General features: G+C 36.2%; 1 protein-coding gene across 3 annotated transcripts in view; it reads right to left on the reverse strand.

The window, feature by feature from the left end:
* sft2d1 (SFT2 domain containing 1) overlaps window positions 1–13,481 on the reverse strand; it is a 75,660-nt gene extending 62,179 nt beyond the window's left edge. For all 3 annotated transcript variants that reach the window (XR_005630840.1, XM_039738023.1, XM_039738024.1), the window contains exons 1-2: window positions 13,227–13,481; window positions 5,256–5,342 (exon numbers count right to left, since the gene is read on the reverse strand). Coding sequence is in view for 2 of the 3 variants with exons in the window: in XM_039738023.1 (XP_039593957.1) it covers window positions 5,256–5,342; window positions 13,227–13,295 (156 nt within the window). In the remaining variant the exon portion in view is untranslated. The remainder of the gene's footprint in view (window positions 1–5,255; window positions 5,343–13,226) is intronic.
* Window positions 13,482–22,194: the final 8,713 nt, after the last annotated feature.

A 22,194-nucleotide genomic window follows, 5' to 3' on the forward strand; every position in this document is an offset into this window, starting at 1 on the left:
TTATGCTTCATGCTACTCTAAGCAAATTAATTCTATGTAAATTGTTATTTATAGTTTTAATACAAAAATGGTAAAAATGTAAATGGATTTAGCTTATATTATTTTCAAGTTATTACAAAGGCTAGAAGGATGACTAAAATTTAGAATGTGCAAAAATGGCTTTTTTTCCCCCTTTGGACTTCACTGTATTACTTGTGTTACAAAAACATACTGCAAAGCCTGCAGTTTTAAACAATCATTTTTGAAAATAGCCTTTTGGAAACTTATTATTTTAACAATTCATTGGCCCACAATGCTTCTGCATTCTGCAGTAAATAATATCAACTCCTCAAAGAATTATTATATACTGCTCAAAAGAATTAAAGGAACACTTTTTAATCAGAGTATAGCATAAAGTCAATGAAACTTATGGGATATTAATCTGGTCAGTTAAGTAGCAGAGGGGGTTGTTAATCAGTTTCAGCTGCTGTGGTGTTAATGAAATTAACAACAGATGCACTAGAGGGGCAACAATGAGATGACCCCCAAAACAGGAATGGTTTAACAGGTGGAGGCCACTGACATTTTTCCCTCCTCATCTTTTCTGACTGTTTCTTCACTAGTTTTGCATTTGGCTACAGTCAGTGTCACTACTGGTAGCATGAGGCGATACCTGGACCCTACAGAGGTTGCACAGGTAGTCCAACTTCTCCAGGATGGCACATCAATACGTGTCATTGCCAGAAGGTTTGCTGTGTCTCCCTGCACAGTCTCAAGGGCATGGAGGAGATTCTAGGAGACAAGCAGTTACTCTAGGAGAGCTGGAGAGGGCCATAGAAGGTCCATAACCCATCAGCAGGACCAGTATCTGCTCCTTTGGGCAAGGAGGAACAGGATGAGCACTGCCAGAGCCCTACAAAATGACCTCCAGCAGGCCACTGGTGTGAATGTCTCTGACCAAACAACCAGAAAGACTTCATGAGGGTGACCCAAGGGCCCCATGTCCTCTAATGGGCCCTGAGCTCACTGCCCAGCAGCATGCAGCTCGATTGGCATTCACCATAGAATACCAAAATTGGCAGATGCACCACTGGTGCCCTGTGCTTTTTACAGATGAGAGCAGGTTCACCCTGAGCACGTGACAGAAGTGAAAGGGTCTGGAGAAGCCATGGAGAACATTATGCTGCCTGTAACATCATTCAGCATGAGCAGTTTGGTGGTGGGTTAATGATTGTCTGGGGAGGCATATCCATGGAGGGTCACACAGACCGCTACAGGCTTGACAAAGGCACCTTGGCTGCCATTAGGTATCAGGATGAAATCCTTGGACCCATTGTCAGACCCTATGCTGGTACAGTGGCTCCTGGTGCACGACAATTCCTGGCCTCATGTGGTGAGAGTATGCAGGCAGTTCCTGGAGGATGAAGGAATTGATACCATTGACTGGCCACCACACTTTCCTGACCTAAATCCAATAGAACACCTCTGGGACATTATGTTTTGGTCCATCCAATGCCACCAGGTTGCACCTCAGACTGTCCAGGAGCTCAGTGATGCCCTGGTCCAGATCTGGGAGGAGATCCCCCACAACACCATCTGTCATCTCATTAGAAGCATGCACCGATGTTGTCAGGCATGTATACAAGAACACAGGGGCCATACAAAGTGCTGCGTACAATTTTGAGCTGCTGCAATTAAATTTTGGCAAAATGGACTAGCCTGCCACATAATTTTTTCACTTTGATTTTTGGGGTGTCTTTGAATTCAGGGCTCTGTAGGTTGATCATTTTCATTTCCATCAAACGATGTGGCATCCTTTCGTTCCTAACACATTACCCAGTCTATATCAGTATAGATATCCAGGAGGATTTCTTTTTCCCATTGAGATCTGATGTGTTTTCAAAGTGTTCCTTTAATTGTTTTGAGCAGTTTATATACAGTGACCTCCATTTTGTTTGGGATTAAAACATTTTTTTTCCTTGATTTAACCCCACTGCTCCACAGTTTAAAATTAGAAACTTACAGACTTAATAAGGATACAGTATTTGTGTACATTATACATGGGGGGACAAAAATTTTTGTAAATACCCTAAAATGAAAGTTTGCAATATGTACTTTAATCAAATCAGAATTGTTTGGTTTGTAATTTTAGACTGCAGATCAAAGGGTGTAAAATCAAGGAAAAATGTGTCTTTGTGCCAAAACAGTTGGAGGGTGCTGTAAATATTTAATTATTGCTATTTTAATAATTCATTTTAAGAAAAACTTCATAAAGAAAAACAAAACTAAAAATATCCTTATGAACTGAAATACAATTAATAATATATATATTTAAGAAATTATTATTTTATTTATATCACAGTATTTTCCTTTTCAATGTAATCCTTTTCTATGTAATATTGCTTTTTTATCATTTTGGCTTAATGATTTCTTCTATTCTCTTTGAATAAATGATTCCTTCTATTTTCTTTGGTTAATGAAAAGTGTTTCCTCTTTACTGGTAGAACTCTACCTCTCCAAGTGGATGAAAACTTTACTTCCACTTTGCAACAAAGTATTTTTGAAAGTGACATTCTATATTAGTCCAGGAGGGAAATTGTACTTTCAGGGGTCTGAGTGTAGGATGAGCTTTTGAACTAAGCAATTTTCAAGTTAAGGGTCTTTCTCAAGGCCCCAATGAAGTAGGATCCCTTCTGGCAGGAATGGAATTTGAACCATCAACCTTCCAGATACACATGCAGATCCTTAGCTAAAGGACCACCATTGCAGCAGCAATCAATCTTCTTATATAATACGGTACCGTGGCTGTCCGTTTGTCTGTCCAGGATTTTAAAATTACCTGTAGCTCGCAAACCGTTTGATCTATTGACGTGAAATTTGGTGCACATATACTACATAACTTCTACTGTCTGCTTTCGGGGTGATTGACCTCCGACATCAAAGCTCAACCGAGTAAAGTCAAATCAAGTGTATTCACTGCACGGTTGCATGCAGTCTGCCATTACAGTCACCTGCAGCTCCCAAACAATTTGACCTACTGACCTTAAATTTAATACACATATATGGTCAATGGAGTATGGTAAAGTCAAGTGTATTCACTGCACGTTATCATACAGTACACCGTTACTGTATATTATAATATGTTCATAAGGTCAAAGAGCACAATCTAAAAAAAATATATCTTACTTGAGAAATACCAAGAAGTAGAGATGACATGCTGTCACTTTTTTACTTCCAATACTGATAAACATTGAAATATTAAGTATCTGTTGATACTTATAGCAATCTGATATTTTTTTCATTTAACAATTACTAAGGCTTTAAATGAGCTCCATGAATCAAACCACTTCATTTAAAATGACACCTTGAGAAGAGCCATGATCAAACTGCTCAAATTAACATTCTATTCTCCTACAAAAAAAAAAGAAACACAATGACAAAAAAACAAATACAAAACTACTGCTTTGTTTTAGGAATATAAATGTTATAAATGTGTGTAAATCTAGAGAATTTTAAATAAAGGAATTGCAATTCTAGTATAATACTAACATATCAATAGCAATCATAACAAAAATGATAAACTTTCTATTTACCTCAAAATAAACAAAAATTCTACATACCTAAATTTTTATAACTTTGACATAAATCAAATTGTTTTTTCTAAGTAGATAACCAATAAAAAGAATTCAATGTAAATATGAGAAAAGATTTGTACGTTTAACTCTTTAACTTATTGACTTGGCCGTCTTATCTTTAAAAGCTGAAAAAAAATTGTGATTTTGTTTAAGATCTTTTTTTTTTTTTTTTTACAGATTCCTGTCTAAGCACTTTTTTATTAGAGGCAGTTTCTTTTCTTTTCCTTTCTCAGCTGTCAGTATAGTCCTTTATTTATCAATCACATTAGAAGCAGTTCTGAGAAACCTGTTACTCTCCAGAAAAGTGCTGTCAAATTATCCAAAAATTAAAGGTTCAAATATTTATATTAAAAATAAGTATATATTTGAATATATTCAAACTTGGGTAAAAACCCCAGGTGCCATCTGTATATTTGCACCTTACATGCTGTTTTATATTTATACTATTAATATTTTTACATTTTTTTGGTGCATTTGTAAAGCATGAAGCACATATTGCTTGTGCACTATTTATTAAAAGAGGCATGTGAATATACCCATGAATGTGACACTTGACAACAGAGCCTTTACCAATAACTTAACACTAAATACATTCAATCGCATCAAATGTGATGTAACGTCGATGTTTAGTAAGATGGGCAATCACATTTCAATTCCAGAAGCAAAAGGAAGAATAACTGGGCAAAACAAATGTTAATGACCACGTTTAATGTGATTGAGTAATCACAAGTAATTGCACCTAGGTTTCTTTATCTTTGATGCATACTATTCGACCTTATTTGCACATCTTACGGCAGATGTGTAGGCAGCATATTTAGTTCTGCCTTCATGCCCTCTAAGTGTGAATAAGGCAGTTGTGAGTGTTTAAATTTACTTAGTTTTTCTCCAGCTAGTAACTACATCAGTAATGTCATAATCACATTCACATTAGGCTACACACTAATGGCTTAGTCTTGTTTAACCATATAGAACATTTTAATTGAAATACTTCAGAGCATACACAAGGCGAGGTCTTCCTAAAAGATCAAGGATAAATGAACTTTAAGGGCAAGACCAAAAGCTATACAGCCCACCAACTCTGCTGTAATCTTCCTATCTGTACTAGATGAGCCCATTAAATGTAATCATTAAAATTAAGATTAAAAAAATAACCCCAAAAGAAGATATGGCAATTATATTTCATTGACATTTGTGTCTACTCATCAATAAACAGTTATGAAATAAATGAATGAAACAGAAGACTCAAATCTTAATGAAGAATTTAGGGAGAACCAGAAGAAGGGAATGTTCTATAAAACAATGTTGCTCTATTTCCTCCATTATAAAAGCGCCAGGGTAGGCAAAATATATATTTTTTAAATTATAGAAAACACTTAACTTTAGATGACAATTTCACATGAAAATAAAAGTATATGACATGATTTTGAAGCAATAACTTGAAAAATACAGAACTTATCCTTCAAATAAGTAATTCATTGTAATGTTCCAAGTAAAACCTGAATATTACTACTGTAACCAAACTACTAAAAAGCATCATACATCTTCATTTTTTGTTTAAAACAAATTTATTTCCTGTCTTTTTGTATTGGTTAAAATACCTTAAAATAAAATGAACAAATAAACAATAAAATATTGACTTACAAGAATGGAAAACAGAACTCCAGTACAAAAACAAATAGCAAACCATTTTACTCTGGTGCCAAAGTTTAAAGTTGTCCCATCAAACACCTTAGGAGAGAAAAAAAAATACAAAAAATGAGAACATCAAGCTTACTGTATAGCTATTTAAATTAATCTGACATGAAAAGTAAAGTTTTAAGTATTACTAAACGGCAAAAAAATTACTCCTCACATGCAACTGAAACAATGATCTAATATTATTACAGTATTTGAAACCACGGCGTACAAGGACTACTTAAAACTATAGCAATTTGACTGGCACATTTGCTGTTTGTATTTTTCTAGAAAACAGCAAAATAAACACTACTTGACCAAGGTGTAAATCGTAACACATTACTTGTTTAACATTTTTTTATTAAGTACAAGACTCAAAAATGCACTGCAAATTTCTTTAAACTAAAAAAAAGTGATTTTACTGAATGTGTTAACACAAGATTACTTTCCAAAGTACTCATCAGAAACTGGTATTTTCTACAAAAGACATCCAATCATAGGTCATTGAGCGAGTCTCTTACCTTATCAGTACCATCTGTTGTACATGCAAGCATGAAAAAGGCAAGAGTTCAACAATTATATTAAGTCTTAAAAAAGACATCAGCATTCTGGCACTGCACACATTTACACTGCAGTTGGCATTACATTTTTGTTAAAAAGGTAAAAACATTTTTGAAATGCAAAAATTCTATCAAAAATTGATGATGTGCATAAAAAAATAAAATTAGAGCCACCTTTTACTGTAAAGAAAAAAAGAATACGTCAATATGATAACCAGGCTAGAAAATCGATGAGCACAAGGAATAACAAATTAACCAAAACAGAAAAATGGGGAGTACTTCATACACTTTTACTATCATGTGTCAACATAAAAACACTGTAATTATTATGTTTGACCAATAAAACCATAAGGATTTGTCATTTTAACAGCATAAATACTGACATTTGTCAGATGCCTTCAGTAACTTTGCAATCACGTTAAAGAACTCTATAATTTAATATATTCACTAGTTTGTTTCCCTTTACTCACTCTATGCAGCATGTAGTTTGAATGTGCACTTCTTGGCTACTAAAATCTCTCATAAGTGCAGTTATTTGACTAAAAATATATTATGGCACAGGGAGATAACAGCTTATCAGTTTTTTTGACAGAAAAAAAAGTAGTTACGAATTTAAAAAAAAAAGTTCCAAGAGAGCTAAAAGACAGAAAAGTCATTAAATACCCCAGATTTTACTGCAAACCTACAAACCCCATTTACAAAAAAGTTGGGACACTTTCTAAAAATGCAATAAAAACCAAAATATGTAATTTGGTAATTTACTTGAACCTTTACTTCACAGGGAAAAGGATAAAGAAAATATTTTCAATGTTTTTACAGACAAAACTTATTTCTAATTGTTAAGCAACCACAAATATAGAAATTGATGCCTGCAATGCATTCCAAAAAAGTTGTGACAGAGGCAAGTTTACCACTGGGTCACATCACTTTTTCTTTTAAATACACTTCTTAAATCATTTGGGAACTGCAGTTTTTTCCAAGTGGGGTTTTTGACCATTCTTTTTGTATACAAGACTTGATCTGCTCAGCAGTCAGTGGTCACTGCTGTCCAATTCTCCTCTTCATGATGCTCCAGACATTTTCAATAGCAGACATTCTGGACTGCTGGCAGGCCAGTCAAGCACACGGACTGTATCTCTATGATGCCTTACTTTTGTAATTTATGCAGAATGAGGCCTGACATTGTCCTGCCGAAATATACATGGAGTTCCTGGGAAAAAGACGTCATCTTGACAGGAGAATATGACTCTCAAATTCTAATGTAAGCCTCCACATCAATGGTGCCTTCAGATATATACAGATCCCCCATGTCATAGGCACTGATGCACCCCCATACCATCACAGATGCTGTTTTTTGTACCTTTTGTTGATAACAGTCTGGATGGGGTTTTTCATCTTTGGCACACAGAATCTGATGCCCATTTTATCCAAAAACAAGCTAAAATGTGGACTCTTAACCATAGAACACGTTTCCATTGTCTTTCGGTACATCTCAGATGACCTTGGGCCCAGAGTACTCTTTGCATAATACAATTTTCAGGGAATATTTCTTGATGCAGTGGTGGAATGTGTTAAGTGGAAATGATTTCCCAAAGTACTCCCAAGCCCATGTGACTATGTCCATCACAGTAGCAGGATGGTTTCTAATGTAATACTGCCTAAGGGCAAAAAAAGGCCATGCACATTCAGCAGTGGATTCCACCCTTGGCCTTTACGCACAGAGATTTCTCCCTGAATCAATTCACAGTGTTATTAACTGTAGATGGTGACGGACCTAAACTCTTTGCTATCCTGCACTGAGAAACATTGTTTTTAAATTGAAAGGAGATTCTCTCATTAAGTTCAGCACAAAGTGGTGAGCTATGATCCATCTTTGTTTGCAAAGACTAAGCTTTTGGTGGATGCTCCTTTTATACTCAATCTTGATACCAACACCTGTTACCAGTTAACCTGCTAACTGAGGAACCTTACAGAATGTTGCTTTTATAACCTTTACAGTCTTACTTTACTTCTGTCTCAGCTTGTTTGGAGTGTGTTGCAGGCATTGATTTCTAAATGTATATTTAACAAATAGAATTAAGTTTGTCTGTAAGTACACAGAAAATCTTTTCTTTGTCATTTTGTCTGTTAAATAAAGGTTCAAGTGAATTACCAAATTACAGATTTTAGTTTTTATTACATTTTTAGAAAGTGTCCCAACATTTTTGGAAGTGGAGTTTGTAGAGAGACTGTACCATAGGCCATCTGTAGGGTACATCAAAAATCACAAGGAAAGATCTACAGCAAAGTAAAAATAGTGCATACAAAAAGATTTATGATACATAAAGATGAATAAATTGAAATCTCACTAAACAAGTACATCAGGTGCAAGGTGTCATGTAAACCATTCACTGGAGGTTATCTGGCTTTGCTCTATTCACACTAGCCGCATTACCCCAAATGGCAACTGAATTAAGAGTCCACGAATTGAGCATGATTAAAAGAACTTATCTGGTTTAGATGCATCATCTTTGGGAACTCTACGGTGTACAGACAATGCTTTGTTTAATTCTGGACTGATAACATATGGAAAGTTATGTCAATTGTGATTGTATACAACTAAATATAGGCTCTCTTAAAATATATGTTTTCTGGTCTTTTGTATCTAGTATCTATTACAAGTCACATTTTCTTCAGTTCGTATTTTTACGAACTGTAAGTTTCCGTTTGCAAAAGCCACTTTTAATACATAGTTTCTTGGGTGTGTTGATGCTTTATAGACAAGACAAAGAGAATGTGATAACTTTCAAATACAGGCATTAATCTCAGTTTCACAGTAGTAACGCAGTAAGTCATTAACAGAAAAAAAAAAACAATTAACTATCCAGGGTTTGTTTCCCAATATGTAAATCTGGATTGAGGTACAGCAAATATATGAAAAAGCATACTTTCAAAACCCTTCAAAAAATGTGGGGTTAAGAAGTCAGAGAACATGGAACTTGTATCAGTAATCAGGAAGCAAACAGTATTTGACAGTTTTTCCAGTGTAAAAAAGTTAATAAAATATATAAAATAGGATAAAAATATGCAACACATAGCATGCTATTTATTATCAGCAAACATTTATGTAATCCCTTAAATTATACGCATATAAATACTCCAACAATATGCTATATTAAAAATTAAAAAAATCATAAGCTCAGTTATTGTTCGCAGTTTTACTGCAGGGCTTTAGGTTTATATTATTTTAGGAGGAATTGTGCCTGCAAATGAAAATATCTTGGGGCATAGTCAGTTATTTATTTTTTTTTTATGTACTGTAATGTAAATATATCACTTATTAAACAAGTATACTGTACATATGCACAAGAACAGATAAAAAAAAATGGATTAATGAATTAAGACAATAATACAAGATTAAGAAAGTATTAATTAAAATTTCATAATAACTAATGAAGAAATGACAGCAAGTATTAGACATTTCAATTCACAGAATCCTTCCCTGCCCGGAGTTTGTTCCTGCCTTGTGCCCTGTGCTGGCTGGGATTGGCTCCAGCAAACACACATGACCCTGTGTTATAATATACCGGGTTGGACGATGACTGCTGACTTCCCAATTTAATATGCTTAGGGTTCCTGACAAGATACATACAAGAACAATGACACTATATTTTAAGAAACATCTGAAAACTAAAAAATATTAAATTATTTTGCCACAGTTAATTAAAAATTTCCTTATCTCAATCAATAGGTCATGAGCAGCATGAACGTTGCCTGTCATTTCTGCACACTTGTGTCATTATCATATGTAGGCCTGACATTGGTCCCATTTTTCTTATATAGAGGAATAAGCATTAGACATTTGGTAAAAGGCATCTCTTTTTTAACTTCTTTAGATAATAAGTATGCAAGGCTGACTTTGACTTTCACTTGTTAACAAGCTTCTTCTGAGAATAATCAAGCTGTAACCTATTGATAAAAGCATCACTGAAGCGTAAATGCCGATGGAAGTTTTGTGTTTTGCGATGTGTATTGCTTTTCATGTTCGGATTACCATTTCAAACAGCTCTCTCCAAGTTTTTCTGCAGTATTTGTGAAACATTACTTTGTTATATTCTACTCATTGGAAAGCATTAACCACTCTCTGTTGAACCTGTATAGCTTGAAGGTAGAGTCATTATTTCTCCATATTTATTTTGTAACATTACATCTGGGTCAGGTGATTTTTTTCTGTTTTTCATCTTGTTTTGATATTTTTGAAAATTTAAACTATACTTTCATGCTTTACGTAACTGCATCATACAAATTGTTGCTGGTTGGACTAGCTAGTGCCTCTTCTACACACAGTTTCTCACGAGTTCTAATTATTGGAATACAGTAAGGAAAAAATCAGCCATTCCCACTGTGCACGGCCATGTACAAGACAAGCTGCACTGGAGGCTTGTCGTTTTTATTCTGACATGTGCAGTACCTAATTGGGCATCACAAGTCACCTGCAACAGTGCCCCAATATATTTTAACACATTCGTACAATTGCAAATGGAAGCTAAATTCTTGTACTGTAGAGTCATTTTACTACAAACATGACAGCTCATGTTGCAAGGACTAGCACAGAACTAAGGTCAGACACAGTACTAACATGTATGGTTTGTGCCATAACTGAGCATTACTGGTCTTACTGTGGAGACTACTGAGATTCTTGAAATCCATTTGCACAGTGAAACATCAGATTTAATAAAAACCGATTGAATCAAGGGTTTCCTTTACTGAATGTAATGGATCAACACATTCTTGCACATAGGGATATGACTTCTGTCACCTTCAATTAAATAACAAAGACATAAAAAATTCCAAAATCTGTCTAATCCATTTCCGGGTCGCAGGGGGCCATAGCCTATCCCTGCACAAAGGAAGCAAGATAGGAAACATTTCACCCACTAGTTTTCACTCCTCACTTTCAGTTGCAGTGTGAATAGAGCTTTATAGAGACATGGCTATCAATAGGTGAAACAATGAATAAGGAAGGAATGTGAAAGAGCATTTAAATAAATAAAAACTTACACAAGCTAAGGTTGCCCCATGTGTGTTTGAGAGGTTGTGGCTTTATTTGTTTTTTTCTCTTGAAATTCAGTAAAGTTTTATTTTCACATTCAGAACAAATAAAGTCTATCTAATCTAATCTACATGAACCTTACAATCACTCTGGGCCAAAGAAGAATCATAAATTCAACCTAATGCATGTGTCTTTTGAACATAGGAGGAAAAACAGAACACAAAGGGGGAACAAAAAGAAAAACTTAGACAAGGGGAGACTATGTAAAATCCACACTGACAACAACCAGTGATGGGATTGAAGCCAGAAGGCAGCAGTGCTTAATAATGACATCAATCTAAAAGAAATCTGAACAGCATAATTATTGTAATAATTGAATGGATGAGAATTTTGACTTCTTCAGCATTCTGTTATTCTTGCATAGTAATTGAATAATAGTCATACAATTCATAAACTAAATAGATAAACAGAAACCTGGCTTTACCAGAAAAACTACTGCCAACTGAAATATGAATGTGGAAATGATGCGTGCATGTTGACTCTCTCACTTCATTTGTCTCTTGAGCAAGCACGCCATGTGTGAGCTGAATCAAACAAAGGTTGCTATTCATATTAAGAGGTAGTCCGCTTCTAAATCAGCATTAGACATGTAAAAATGGCATTGATATTGCTGTGATTACATGCAAACCATGTGATCTTAAATAATCTCTAAGAAATGTATACTTGTACTTTCAAGACTAGGTTTATTTTGAATATTTACAGTCTACTTTTTAAGCATATTGGCTAAGTAAATAATAATTAAAGCAACAGAGCCTTCATTGTTTAATATACCGTCACGTCACAGTACGCTTTATTATAAAAATAAAAATGTTAATTATTGGCTGCTACCTGTACCTGCCTTGTCCTTTATGATTCCAAAAAAAGGCTATACAACACTGAACTGGAATATGCGGGTTTCAAAATGGATGGATGGACTGAAATGTATTACGTCATGACCAGGTGTACAACAAACATAAATAATATACAGCAGAATATCTTAAATACTTTTAAAGTTTCCAGATGTTTATTGATGTCAGCATTAGGGTATAAAACTGCATTCTAAGGTATGCTGGCAACCTTTCCAAGGCTGGTTTGTACATACACTTGTTTCTGCTTGTATATACTGTATATCAGATATCCATGATTAGTATCTGAAAATGGCTGGATTATAATATGGATATATATGGACATATATATCAACATATTTGTGGTGTTTGTTTCTAATTTGCAGTTTATTTTTTTTGTCAATGACACACACAGTGGAGTGTCATTAACCCTGCCACACTGGCAGATACCAACAGTATTACTGTAAAAGATAAGCAGAGTGTACAGTAGCGTGGTCAGACCCAAGGGTGTGTAGAAAGAGATATGCTGATCTGACAGCACAAATAAAACATGACAATCATTCCTTTAACACAGTGACATCTGAGGACTTTTTAAAATGTTTTCTTTAAGCTTTAATACAAAACATTCTGATGTTCGCTATTCCCATTAGCAACACAGATGTATCTATATTTTTCCAAACCCATTTAGCCTTCCATTCATTTTAACACATTTAACCAGATCTGGGTGATGGGAGGCAGGAAAATGCGTTGGTACAAGAAGGGGTAAACGGCACACTGTCAACTGGAGGGCACACTCACCTATTCTCTGAATGAGTGTGGGTATAACATGCAAACTCAGTATCTGTAATTTTACTTGAAGATGAACTGAAACTGCACAAAGTTACCGCTAAACTGAAAGTTAAAAGTTCGCCAAGGATTACTATGTATTCCCTAAATCGGCTCCTTTAGTCTTTTGTAGTCCCACCTCTCCTGCAACACAAAATAAGTGTACAAGCTCACTTACTTATTTTGTCCACTGAACGTGGGGCGCTATGTTCTTGTGGTATTACTCTAGAATTCTACATAGTATTGTACCGGTGGCTACAAATAACGCATTACAAATTCTAAGCAAAACATTTTATACTAAATTCCTAAGTACAGTACTGGCATTTGGTTTTATATTAGCTGCATGCCAGAGTAAACAAAAATGTATCAGAATATATTTATGTTACACAGAATTAATGTTAGTAATATAAACACGACTATTACCACCTGTTTTGAAGTGCTATGTGTCGCTTTAGAATGTGCACCCACTATGACAGGCGCTATAAAAAGGCTTATATAGTAGCCTGTTCAGGTGCAACGCTAACGTTAATAGGCTCTGCATATGAAAATATGTACACAAGGAAATATATTTCACTATACGCCAATGAGACAAAATCTGATTCTTCTCAGAATCCTTCAGATGTCAACGTTTCCTTACCTGTGCAGTGAGTCCCTGCTCTTCATCCTCTGCGCCGTTTAGCACACGTCTTAACTTATCCATACTCATCAGTAAATAAATGTGCTAACAAAAACAGGCCACAACTAATTCAAAACAGGCTTAAAACTTTACTCTTATTTTTTAATCAAGTCAGCTAATCTATTCTTCCTGGCAAAGGCGTGTCAAAATGCAAAGGCAAGAGAAAGTTAAACAGGAAGTCACGCGTGCCGTCTCGTTCCGTCCCAGACTTCTTTGACCTCCTATTGGCTGGTCAGGATCCTGTGACTACGTGACGTTTTGTAAGCTTGACACGTGATTCCCCCCTCTTTTTTTTAGGATTGCTTTTTGGATAAATACGGAAAGGCACGTGTTCGGTGCTTTGTAAGAAGCTTTTCATAAATGACCATTTTAGCGCTGCACCAGAATGCTCCTTGCCCGCTTGAAAAGATACTTTCCATTGTTTTCACTGACACTATTTACACCTAACCGTTTTAGGGACGATTGGTTTAGAAAATTCCTGCATGCAGTAGTTTCCGAACGTTTTCAGCCAAGCGCTTGTTCTGTTGAAATCAATGGTAACGCACATAAAACGCTATTAAAAGAAAACCAAAAGAGCATTTTGGAGATATTTTACAATAAGTCAATGCATCTTCCTCAAACTACAGTAGATGCCTTCTAGTGACAGCTATTGAGGGTTACATATGAGTACGTTGCTTTTAATGAAGTGACAAGAATTCGAAAACTGTATTGGTCATTTAGTTTAAATCATGTTATTGTTGTAGTGATGTTTTAGGAGAGAGGCAGCGCAGAGCTCTTCGTCACGGCACCATATGGGATTTGGTTGTGTCCGTGCCATTTTGGATTGATCAATATTACTGAACTTGTTGAACCGATCTTGCCTGTTTTAGATAAGATAGATTTGATAATGAATACTTAAAAATTGACAGTGGTACTTGCCAATTAAGAAAGTAAGTATAGTACTTAGTGAAGTAAATAACATCTGCTTGGTGTGCCAATTTAATTCCCGCAATGCACCTTTAAAGAATATAAATGTGGAACAGTACATTAGTAGCTACTGTCAAATTTCTCCTCTTGTGCATACATCTATACACTGACATAAACGGCTTTCCCATTTCTGGACACAGGGCTGAGACTCCTATTCCGGAATACTGTTGAGCAGCGGTCTCACATTCTGTTGGATATCAGTTATATTAGAAAATCATCGTCCTCTCAGCGCAGCTTTTAATTTTGGAAATAGCCAGAAATCACAGGGAGATAAGTCAGGTGAATAGGCCAGATGATCTAATTTGGGTAATCGCTTTTTTTTTTTTTGTTGCCAGAAAGTCTCTTGCAGTGTGGTTTGGCGTATTGTCATGATGAATGATCCCCTTGTCAGGCCACAATTCCAGTCTTTTTCTTCGAACAGAATCTCGTAATCTCTTCAGCACCTCTCCGTACTAACCCCTACTCTCTTTTTCTGTTTCTTTTTCTGGTTTCTTTGTGGTGGCGCACCTACTCAAAGCATCATGATGCTCCAACATTGATGGACTAAAAGCCAGAAGTCTACGTGACCACCATCATCAAGTCCTTCCGTGAGAACCCTAAATCCAAAGAGGATTGTTTCATTTATGTTAGGTAGAATGCCCAGAGGGGACTGGGTGGTCTCATGGTCTGGAATCCCTGCAGATTTTATTTTTTTCTCCAGCCGTCTGGAGGTTTTTTTTTTTGTTTGTTTTTTCTGTCCACCCTTGCCATCGGACCTTACCCTTATTCTATATGTTAATTAATGTTGACTTATTTTATTTTCTTACTGTGTCTTTTATTTTTCTATTCTTCATTATGTAAAGCACTTTGAGCTACATTTTTTGTATTAAAATGTGCTATATAAATACACGTTGTTGTTGTAAATAGCATTGTTGGTTGATTGGCCCTGTTCAATAAATTCTTGGTGGACTATTCCTTTGTGATCGAAGAAACACACTACCATGGCCTCAAATTGTGACCACGACATGCGTGCTTTTTCAGGGCGCGGGGAACCTGAGGATTTCCATTGCATGCTCTATCACATCTTCTCGCCCATCTTTGAACCTCTTATGCCACTGAAACACACTCGACTTTTTCATAGTATCTTCACCATATGACACGTGCAATAGTTGTAACGTTTCAGTAGCGCATTTGCCGATTGTCACACAAAATGTAATATTAATACGTTGCTCTGAATTTCGATCACCCATTTTTACACCAAAGAGTACACGCAGGTATTATCTTCCCCATAGCTAACAACTGGCTCTATCGGCTTTCAGTTTACACATGTGTTAGTTCAAACATGTTCAAACACGAATGCACATGTGATTTAGATACAATTACGTCACGGGTGACACTACGTAGCCATTCCGGGAATTAAATTGTCACACCGCGTATTCCCATATTCCATCACAAATCCGAGCTCCCGGGTGAACAATGGCCGCTGCGCCTCCCGATTACACTGTTTTAAAATATCTTTAGAAAATACCTGGTTTAAAACCAAACATGATACTTTCTTAATACTCTAGCGCCAGCGCCGGCCGCCGCAATGGATAGATTCCCTGCTTTTTACATGCTTATTTACATCTCAAAAGAACCTGCAATAATGTGAAGAACACCATGGGCTTCATTCAGCGTTTACTTCCATTTGATAAACGTTTAGAACTTGAACATCATCTGCATGTATGGTAATTCCACTCCAGATTATACCTCTTGATCATCTTTATAGCTAACATTTTTTCCCTTTGATACTGAAGGAAATGAAATCACATTACTCTTAACCCATGAATAAAAAGGAATGTACTGGACAATTTGTGATGTCAAGCAAATGCACTAACCAAAGAAGCCTGCTCTACTGTGTAACATACTGACCTCATGCTGTGTTTTCTTGCACATACCAGAGAGACTGCATGTTGACCCAGGGTTCACCTGGATGTTCTCTGAGAGGTGAAGTTTTCTCCCACAGTCTAAAATATGTGTTAAACTGATTGGGCTGGTTTAAAGTTGCCAATCAGTGTGACTAAGTGTGACCAGGAATGATAGCTGGTGTTTTCTTTGTTCAAGATGCGACTTTTGTTAGGGTATGCTGTCAAATGAGTACATTTTTAATTCTGTTTTATGGCAAGATATATTATACATAGTTGTATTAAGCAACTGGTTTGTATTATTTGTATTGTATTTTTTTTGTTCATCCTTCGTTACTATACAAATTCAGGGTACATTTCAACTATTTACAAATATTATTTTACAGCAGGAGCACAGACAGCTTAAGTGACAAGCTTGAAAACAGAAGCAGAATCACTTTTATTTATCATTACTTAATGTACAAGAATTTAGTTTGGCAGCTTTGGAGCTGATTATAACAGAACACAGTATCATATAAAAATACTGCAAATTAAACAGCATGCATAATTAATAGTTGTAGAATAGTACATTTACAAAGGAGATGGACAAATGAAAGTGTGAGTGTGTATAGTATGTACACACACGTGCTCACACCTTCATATGTGAAAGAACACACAAATAATTGTGAGGGAAATGATTCTGGAAAAGAAACTGTAAGTTATCTGTTAGTATTAGTTTCAGTTGATATAAAGTTTAACGAGTGGAATTTATGGAGCAAGTAATGACCTGGGTGGGATAAGTCAGTGGTGGTTATTTTGACATGGTTCATGACTCTAGATGCATGCAGATCTGCAGCTGACGGAAGAGCACAGTCAAATCTCTTCTCATTAAAACTCACAATATGCCGTAATTATTTTTGGAATGGGCCATTACTGAACCAAACCAGACAACAATGGAGAATGTTATCATACTTTAAATTATTTTTTACAGAATTGTACTAGGATGGACAGGGAATTATATTTCTTTAGTTGACGTAAAAAATACATCTGCTGCTGAGCATTCTTTGTTATTCAAGTGGTGTTAATGTTCCAGCTAAGAGAGTTTTTTATAGTTGTGCCCAAATATTTTGAAGGATTTCACCATATTGACTGTAGAGTCATTAATTACTAGAGGGAGAGGTTGTAATTGCTGTTTGCAAAAGTCAATTTCCATTTCTGCTGTTTTGGTGGTATTAACTACCAGGGTTATTTGTAGCTCACCAAGAGAAAAGATAAGTATCCTCCTTACTTTGTGCTGTTTCATTCCCGTAATTAGTCCAATGGTGGTGATGTCACTGTCATCAGTGAACTTAATGATTTTTACTGGAGGGTCAGTGGGCCTACAATCATTGGTACTCAGGGAATAAAGTGGGAAGTAAAGTACACAGCCTCGGGGGACACATATGCTAATATGGAGGCAGTCTGAGAGGTAGGAGCTCATCTGAACATACTGTTTACTGTTTGTCATAAAAGCATTCAGTTCAGTTTGTAGATTAGTTCATAATAGTTCAAGAACAATGGTGTTACAGTAAATGCTGAACTGAAGTATTTGTAGACTGCTGTAGTAAACTGCTTGGCCACATAGTGAGGTGGAGGGCAGGAGCATCCTTGTGGTTAAATGTCCGGGTCCTTAGAAACTACACCATACTGCCTGGCAGAATTGTACTACAGTGCAATTTACATATTTATGCCAAAGAAACATTTTAAATAGATTATTAAGGTACAACTGTTTAGGCATATCCCGATATCTTACCAATCAATATGGCACAGAAGTAATTTCTTCTTGTTCTTCTTTCGGCTGCTATCGTTAGGGATGCCACAGCAGATCATCTTTTTCCATATCTTCCAGTCCTCTGCATCATGCTCTGTTACAACCATCACTTGCATGTCCTCTCTCACCACATCCATAAACCTTCGCTTAGGCCTTCCTCTTTTCCTATCAGCAGCTCTATCCTTAGCATCTTTTTCCCAATATATTCAGCATCTCTCCTCTGCACATGTCAAACCAATGCAATCTCACCTCTCTGATTTTGTCTTCCAACCTGTGCCGACTCTCTAATGTAATCAATCATTTCTAATTCCGTCCATCCACGTAACACCCAATGCAAATCTTAACATCTTTATTTTATCTCTGCCACCTCCAGCTCTGTCTCCTGTTTTTTGGTCAGTGCCACCATCTCCAACCCATATAACATAGCTGATCTTACTACCTTCCTGTAGACCTTCCCTTTCGCTCTTGATGATATCCGTCTGTCACAAATTACTTCTGACACTCGTCTCCTCCCATTCCACCCTGCCTATACTCTCTTTTTCACCTCTCTTCCACAATTACAGTTACTCTGCACTGTTGATCCCAAGTATTTAAACTCCTCTACCTTCACCAGCTCTACTTCCCTACATCCTCACAATTTCACTGACCTCCCTCTCATTCACACACATGCATTCTGGTCTTGTTCCTACTAACCTTCATTCCTCTCCTCTCTAGAGCATATCTCCACTTCTCCAGGTTCTCATCAACTTGGTCCATACTCTCGCTACAGATTACAATGTCATCAGCAAACATTATAGTCCACGGGGACTCCTGTCTAATCTCGTCTGTCAACCTGTCCATCACCATTGCAAATAAGAAAGGGCTCAGAGCCGATCCCTGATGTAATCCCGCCTCCAACTTGAATGCATCTGTCAATCCCACTGGAGACGTCAGCACTGTCACACTTCCCTCGTACATATCCTGTAAAACTCTTACATACTGTACTTCTCTGCCACTCCCGACTTCCTCATACAATACCACAGCTCCTCTCAAGTCACCCTATCATATGCTTTCTCCAGGTCCACAAAGACACAATGCAAATCCTTCTGGCCTTCTCTATAATTCTCCATCAACACTGTTCCACAATATCATTTAGTGTTATTTGCACTTGTGTCTGTACTGGTTTTCACTAATTGAGCATTTCGATCACTTTCACTGAACAAGTGGATAAGTCTGAGAAGGGCCACATTTCCACTAACACCAGGAACCAGAATGAGATCGACAGGGAGGTTGTAGGTATTTTTTACACTAACCATTAGATTGTTGATGATCCTTTTGAGTTTCAGATGTCAATTAATTAAGCACTAGACAAAATCAGGCACAAACCAGGGGTCATAATTAGGTAATTCATAGGGAATTCAGTAACAGTATTCTTCAAAGTAAAGCTCAGTTTTGTGGCAAGCAGTGGTAAAAGTCATAAGTGCAAATGAAAATCAGGACATGCAGATATTGAGAGAAACTAGAAGTGTAAGTCATTGATTGCAAGGGTTTAAAACAGGCATCTTAAAGACAATAAGCAATTTTTCTCTTTAACCAGACATCAAACACATTATTAAGAAACAGATGCCTTCATCACCTGTAAGTTAAAAAAAAAAATTGGAAAAACAGGTAGGCTAATAGACTTTCAGCATGACTGATGTGTAAACAGGTAGGCCTTGTGTGCAAAAGACAACAACTTAGCCAAATAGCTGGAGCTTAGCAAGAAGTGGGTGGCAAAAAGGAACAAAACAGAGAGAAGAGTGTTGTTTATAAGGAGTGTTGAACAGTCCTTCCAAGAAGACAAAAACAAAGAAATGAAGATTTTTGCAACAAAAATAAAAACAAATTTCTTCTATTTTTTTTACTGGTTTTTTTTTTAAACCGCAAAAAATATCTGCAAGGGTGCTTTACTTGTATGAGTAGCTCAAAGCCTGTGATGTCATCAATCCACTATGCTGCAAACATCATTGTCATGATTGTACTGTTATGTACACTGTAAAATGCATTTTTAGGCATATGCTGTACTTTAAGGTTGTTATAATATTTTATTGTATGTTTATGACATTGCCGTGTCACAATTTTGTGCATTGTTTTGAACCAGTTCGCCACCATCTTGTGTGTTTTAAGAGCAGCTGTGGCTATCTTGTTGAAAAGAAATGGTGCTGCAGTGCCCCCCATAATGTTTTGGGCCATTATACCTTGATTTACTTTTCTGCTCCACAGTTTAAAATTAGAAATCAAACAATTCAGACATGATTAAAGTGCAAGTTGCAGGCTTTCATTTAAAGCAGAGATTGCAGCATTTTGATTTGTAAAACAAAGGAAGTTAATCAAAGAAAAATGTGTTTTTGTCCCAAACATTATGGAGAGCACTGTATGTTGCTATCATGTGATGACTGCAAGTTGTGACACATGGTATCTCAAGCCAGTCGCTGTTCTAGATGGTACAAGTGCCGGCTCCTCAATTAGTTCCTTGTAGTTTTCTGCTTTTATATTCCCAAGAAAATTAAATTTTGGCACATATTTTTTTTTAAAGAAAGGGTACAGTATGTGTTGTACCGTATGCCTACCTGTTACCTGGTCAAGGCAATGGATAGATCAACTATGCTGTTTTTTTAAAAACCATTTAAATAACTAATTCTCATTTGGACATTAAAAGGGCATCTTTCAAATATTTTAAATATACATTTATGCTTATTCTGAAGGAATAAGAAAAGAGGAGAAATATATTGAATGAGAGTAAAAAATGTGTAGCAAATACTGTATTTGATTTTGGATTATTTCCACCACAGCTAACATTAAGAATGAGGAAAACTGACATTTTTCAGCTCAAAATAATAAATTCAGTATAAATATACTAATAAAATGAGCATAGTAACATTTATTTATATAGCAAATTTTCACAAAACCAATGTAGCTCAGAGTGCTTTACAGAATAAAATATAAAGGAAATTAATATAAAAATATTATTCAATATGTAACAAAGAAAAAGGTAAGATTGGATGGCCAGGAGAACAGAAGAAACAAAATAAATCCAGTTAGGTCAGAGGAAAAAAAAACCTGCCAGGGTTTCAAGGCCAAAGGACCACCCAGCCCTCAGCGGGCATTCTACCTAACATAGATGTCATAAATCAGTCCTCATGGTTTACAGGCTTCACATGAAAGAAATTGATTATGATAGTCATGTGGACATCTGGGGCACCCACCATGCAATCCACAAATACAGAGGGCAGCATGGTGCCTCGGTCAGGTGGTGGTGGTACTGATTTACCACCACTGAAGAACTGGAAAAGACAGCAGAGAATGGTATAGATTATTATGGATTGCAGAACATAGAGGAAAATGATAATTCAATGCCCATAAAAATGAATAGGGATACAACTAAAATTTTCTTTTTTTTTTTGTAGGAGGATTTGGGTGCACACCAGTGAAATGAGAACAAGCAACAACTATACAGAGATTTTTTTTATGTATAAAAATACTTATTTTTAAAAATTAAACTTTTTTTTTTTTTAAAATTGTGTTTTTCACTGAAAGCAGTATGTGCAGAAATGGTTTGTGGTAGGAAAACTCCAGTTTCATGAAAAGGATTCAGCCCACATACATCTATAAAGTACAGTGATTCTGTTTTTTTTTGTGTTGGAGGATTTGGGTGCACACCAATGAAATGAGCACAAGCAACAACGACACCGAGATTTGTTTTTTATGTGTCTGCAGTGCTAGCTCAGATGACCAGGAAATGCCTGACTATTTATCCTGTCCCGGTGATGATGTCAGCGCCACACACCTACAAATGAAGTTGCATAGTAACATTTCAATATCTGCTGTGTAAAATGACGGTATGCATGAAAACCAATTATAACAGATATACATAAAAACACATGCATAAAAATTGTTCATCTTTCATAATCTTTATATATAATACGCTACCGTGGCTATTCATTTGTCTGTCCAGGATTTTAAATCACTTGTAGCTCGTAAACCGTTTGACCTATTGACCTGAAATTTGGTACACATATACTACTTGATATCTACAATTCGCTTTCGGGGTTATGATTGACCTCCAAAGTTATTCCACTTTTTATCTCTATTTTATTTTATTGCAGAATCAACTCTCAGCAGCGGCTAGCAGAGCAGCCATGCGGCGCATGTGTACGGGTGTCGTTCTCGTCCCTACCACCTTCGCCGTCACTTCTCCTACCTCTTCATATCTTTAATCATTCTTGAGGCAGATTGAAGACTTAAGTGCCAGCTTATGTGAAAAATTAAGGAA

This window comes from Polypterus senegalus, chromosome 16 (assembly GCF_016835505.1).
Source record: "Polypterus senegalus isolate Bchr_013 chromosome 16, ASM1683550v1, whole genome shotgun sequence".
NCBI lineage: Eukaryota > Metazoa > Chordata > Cladistia > Polypteriformes > Polypteridae > Polypterus > Polypterus senegalus.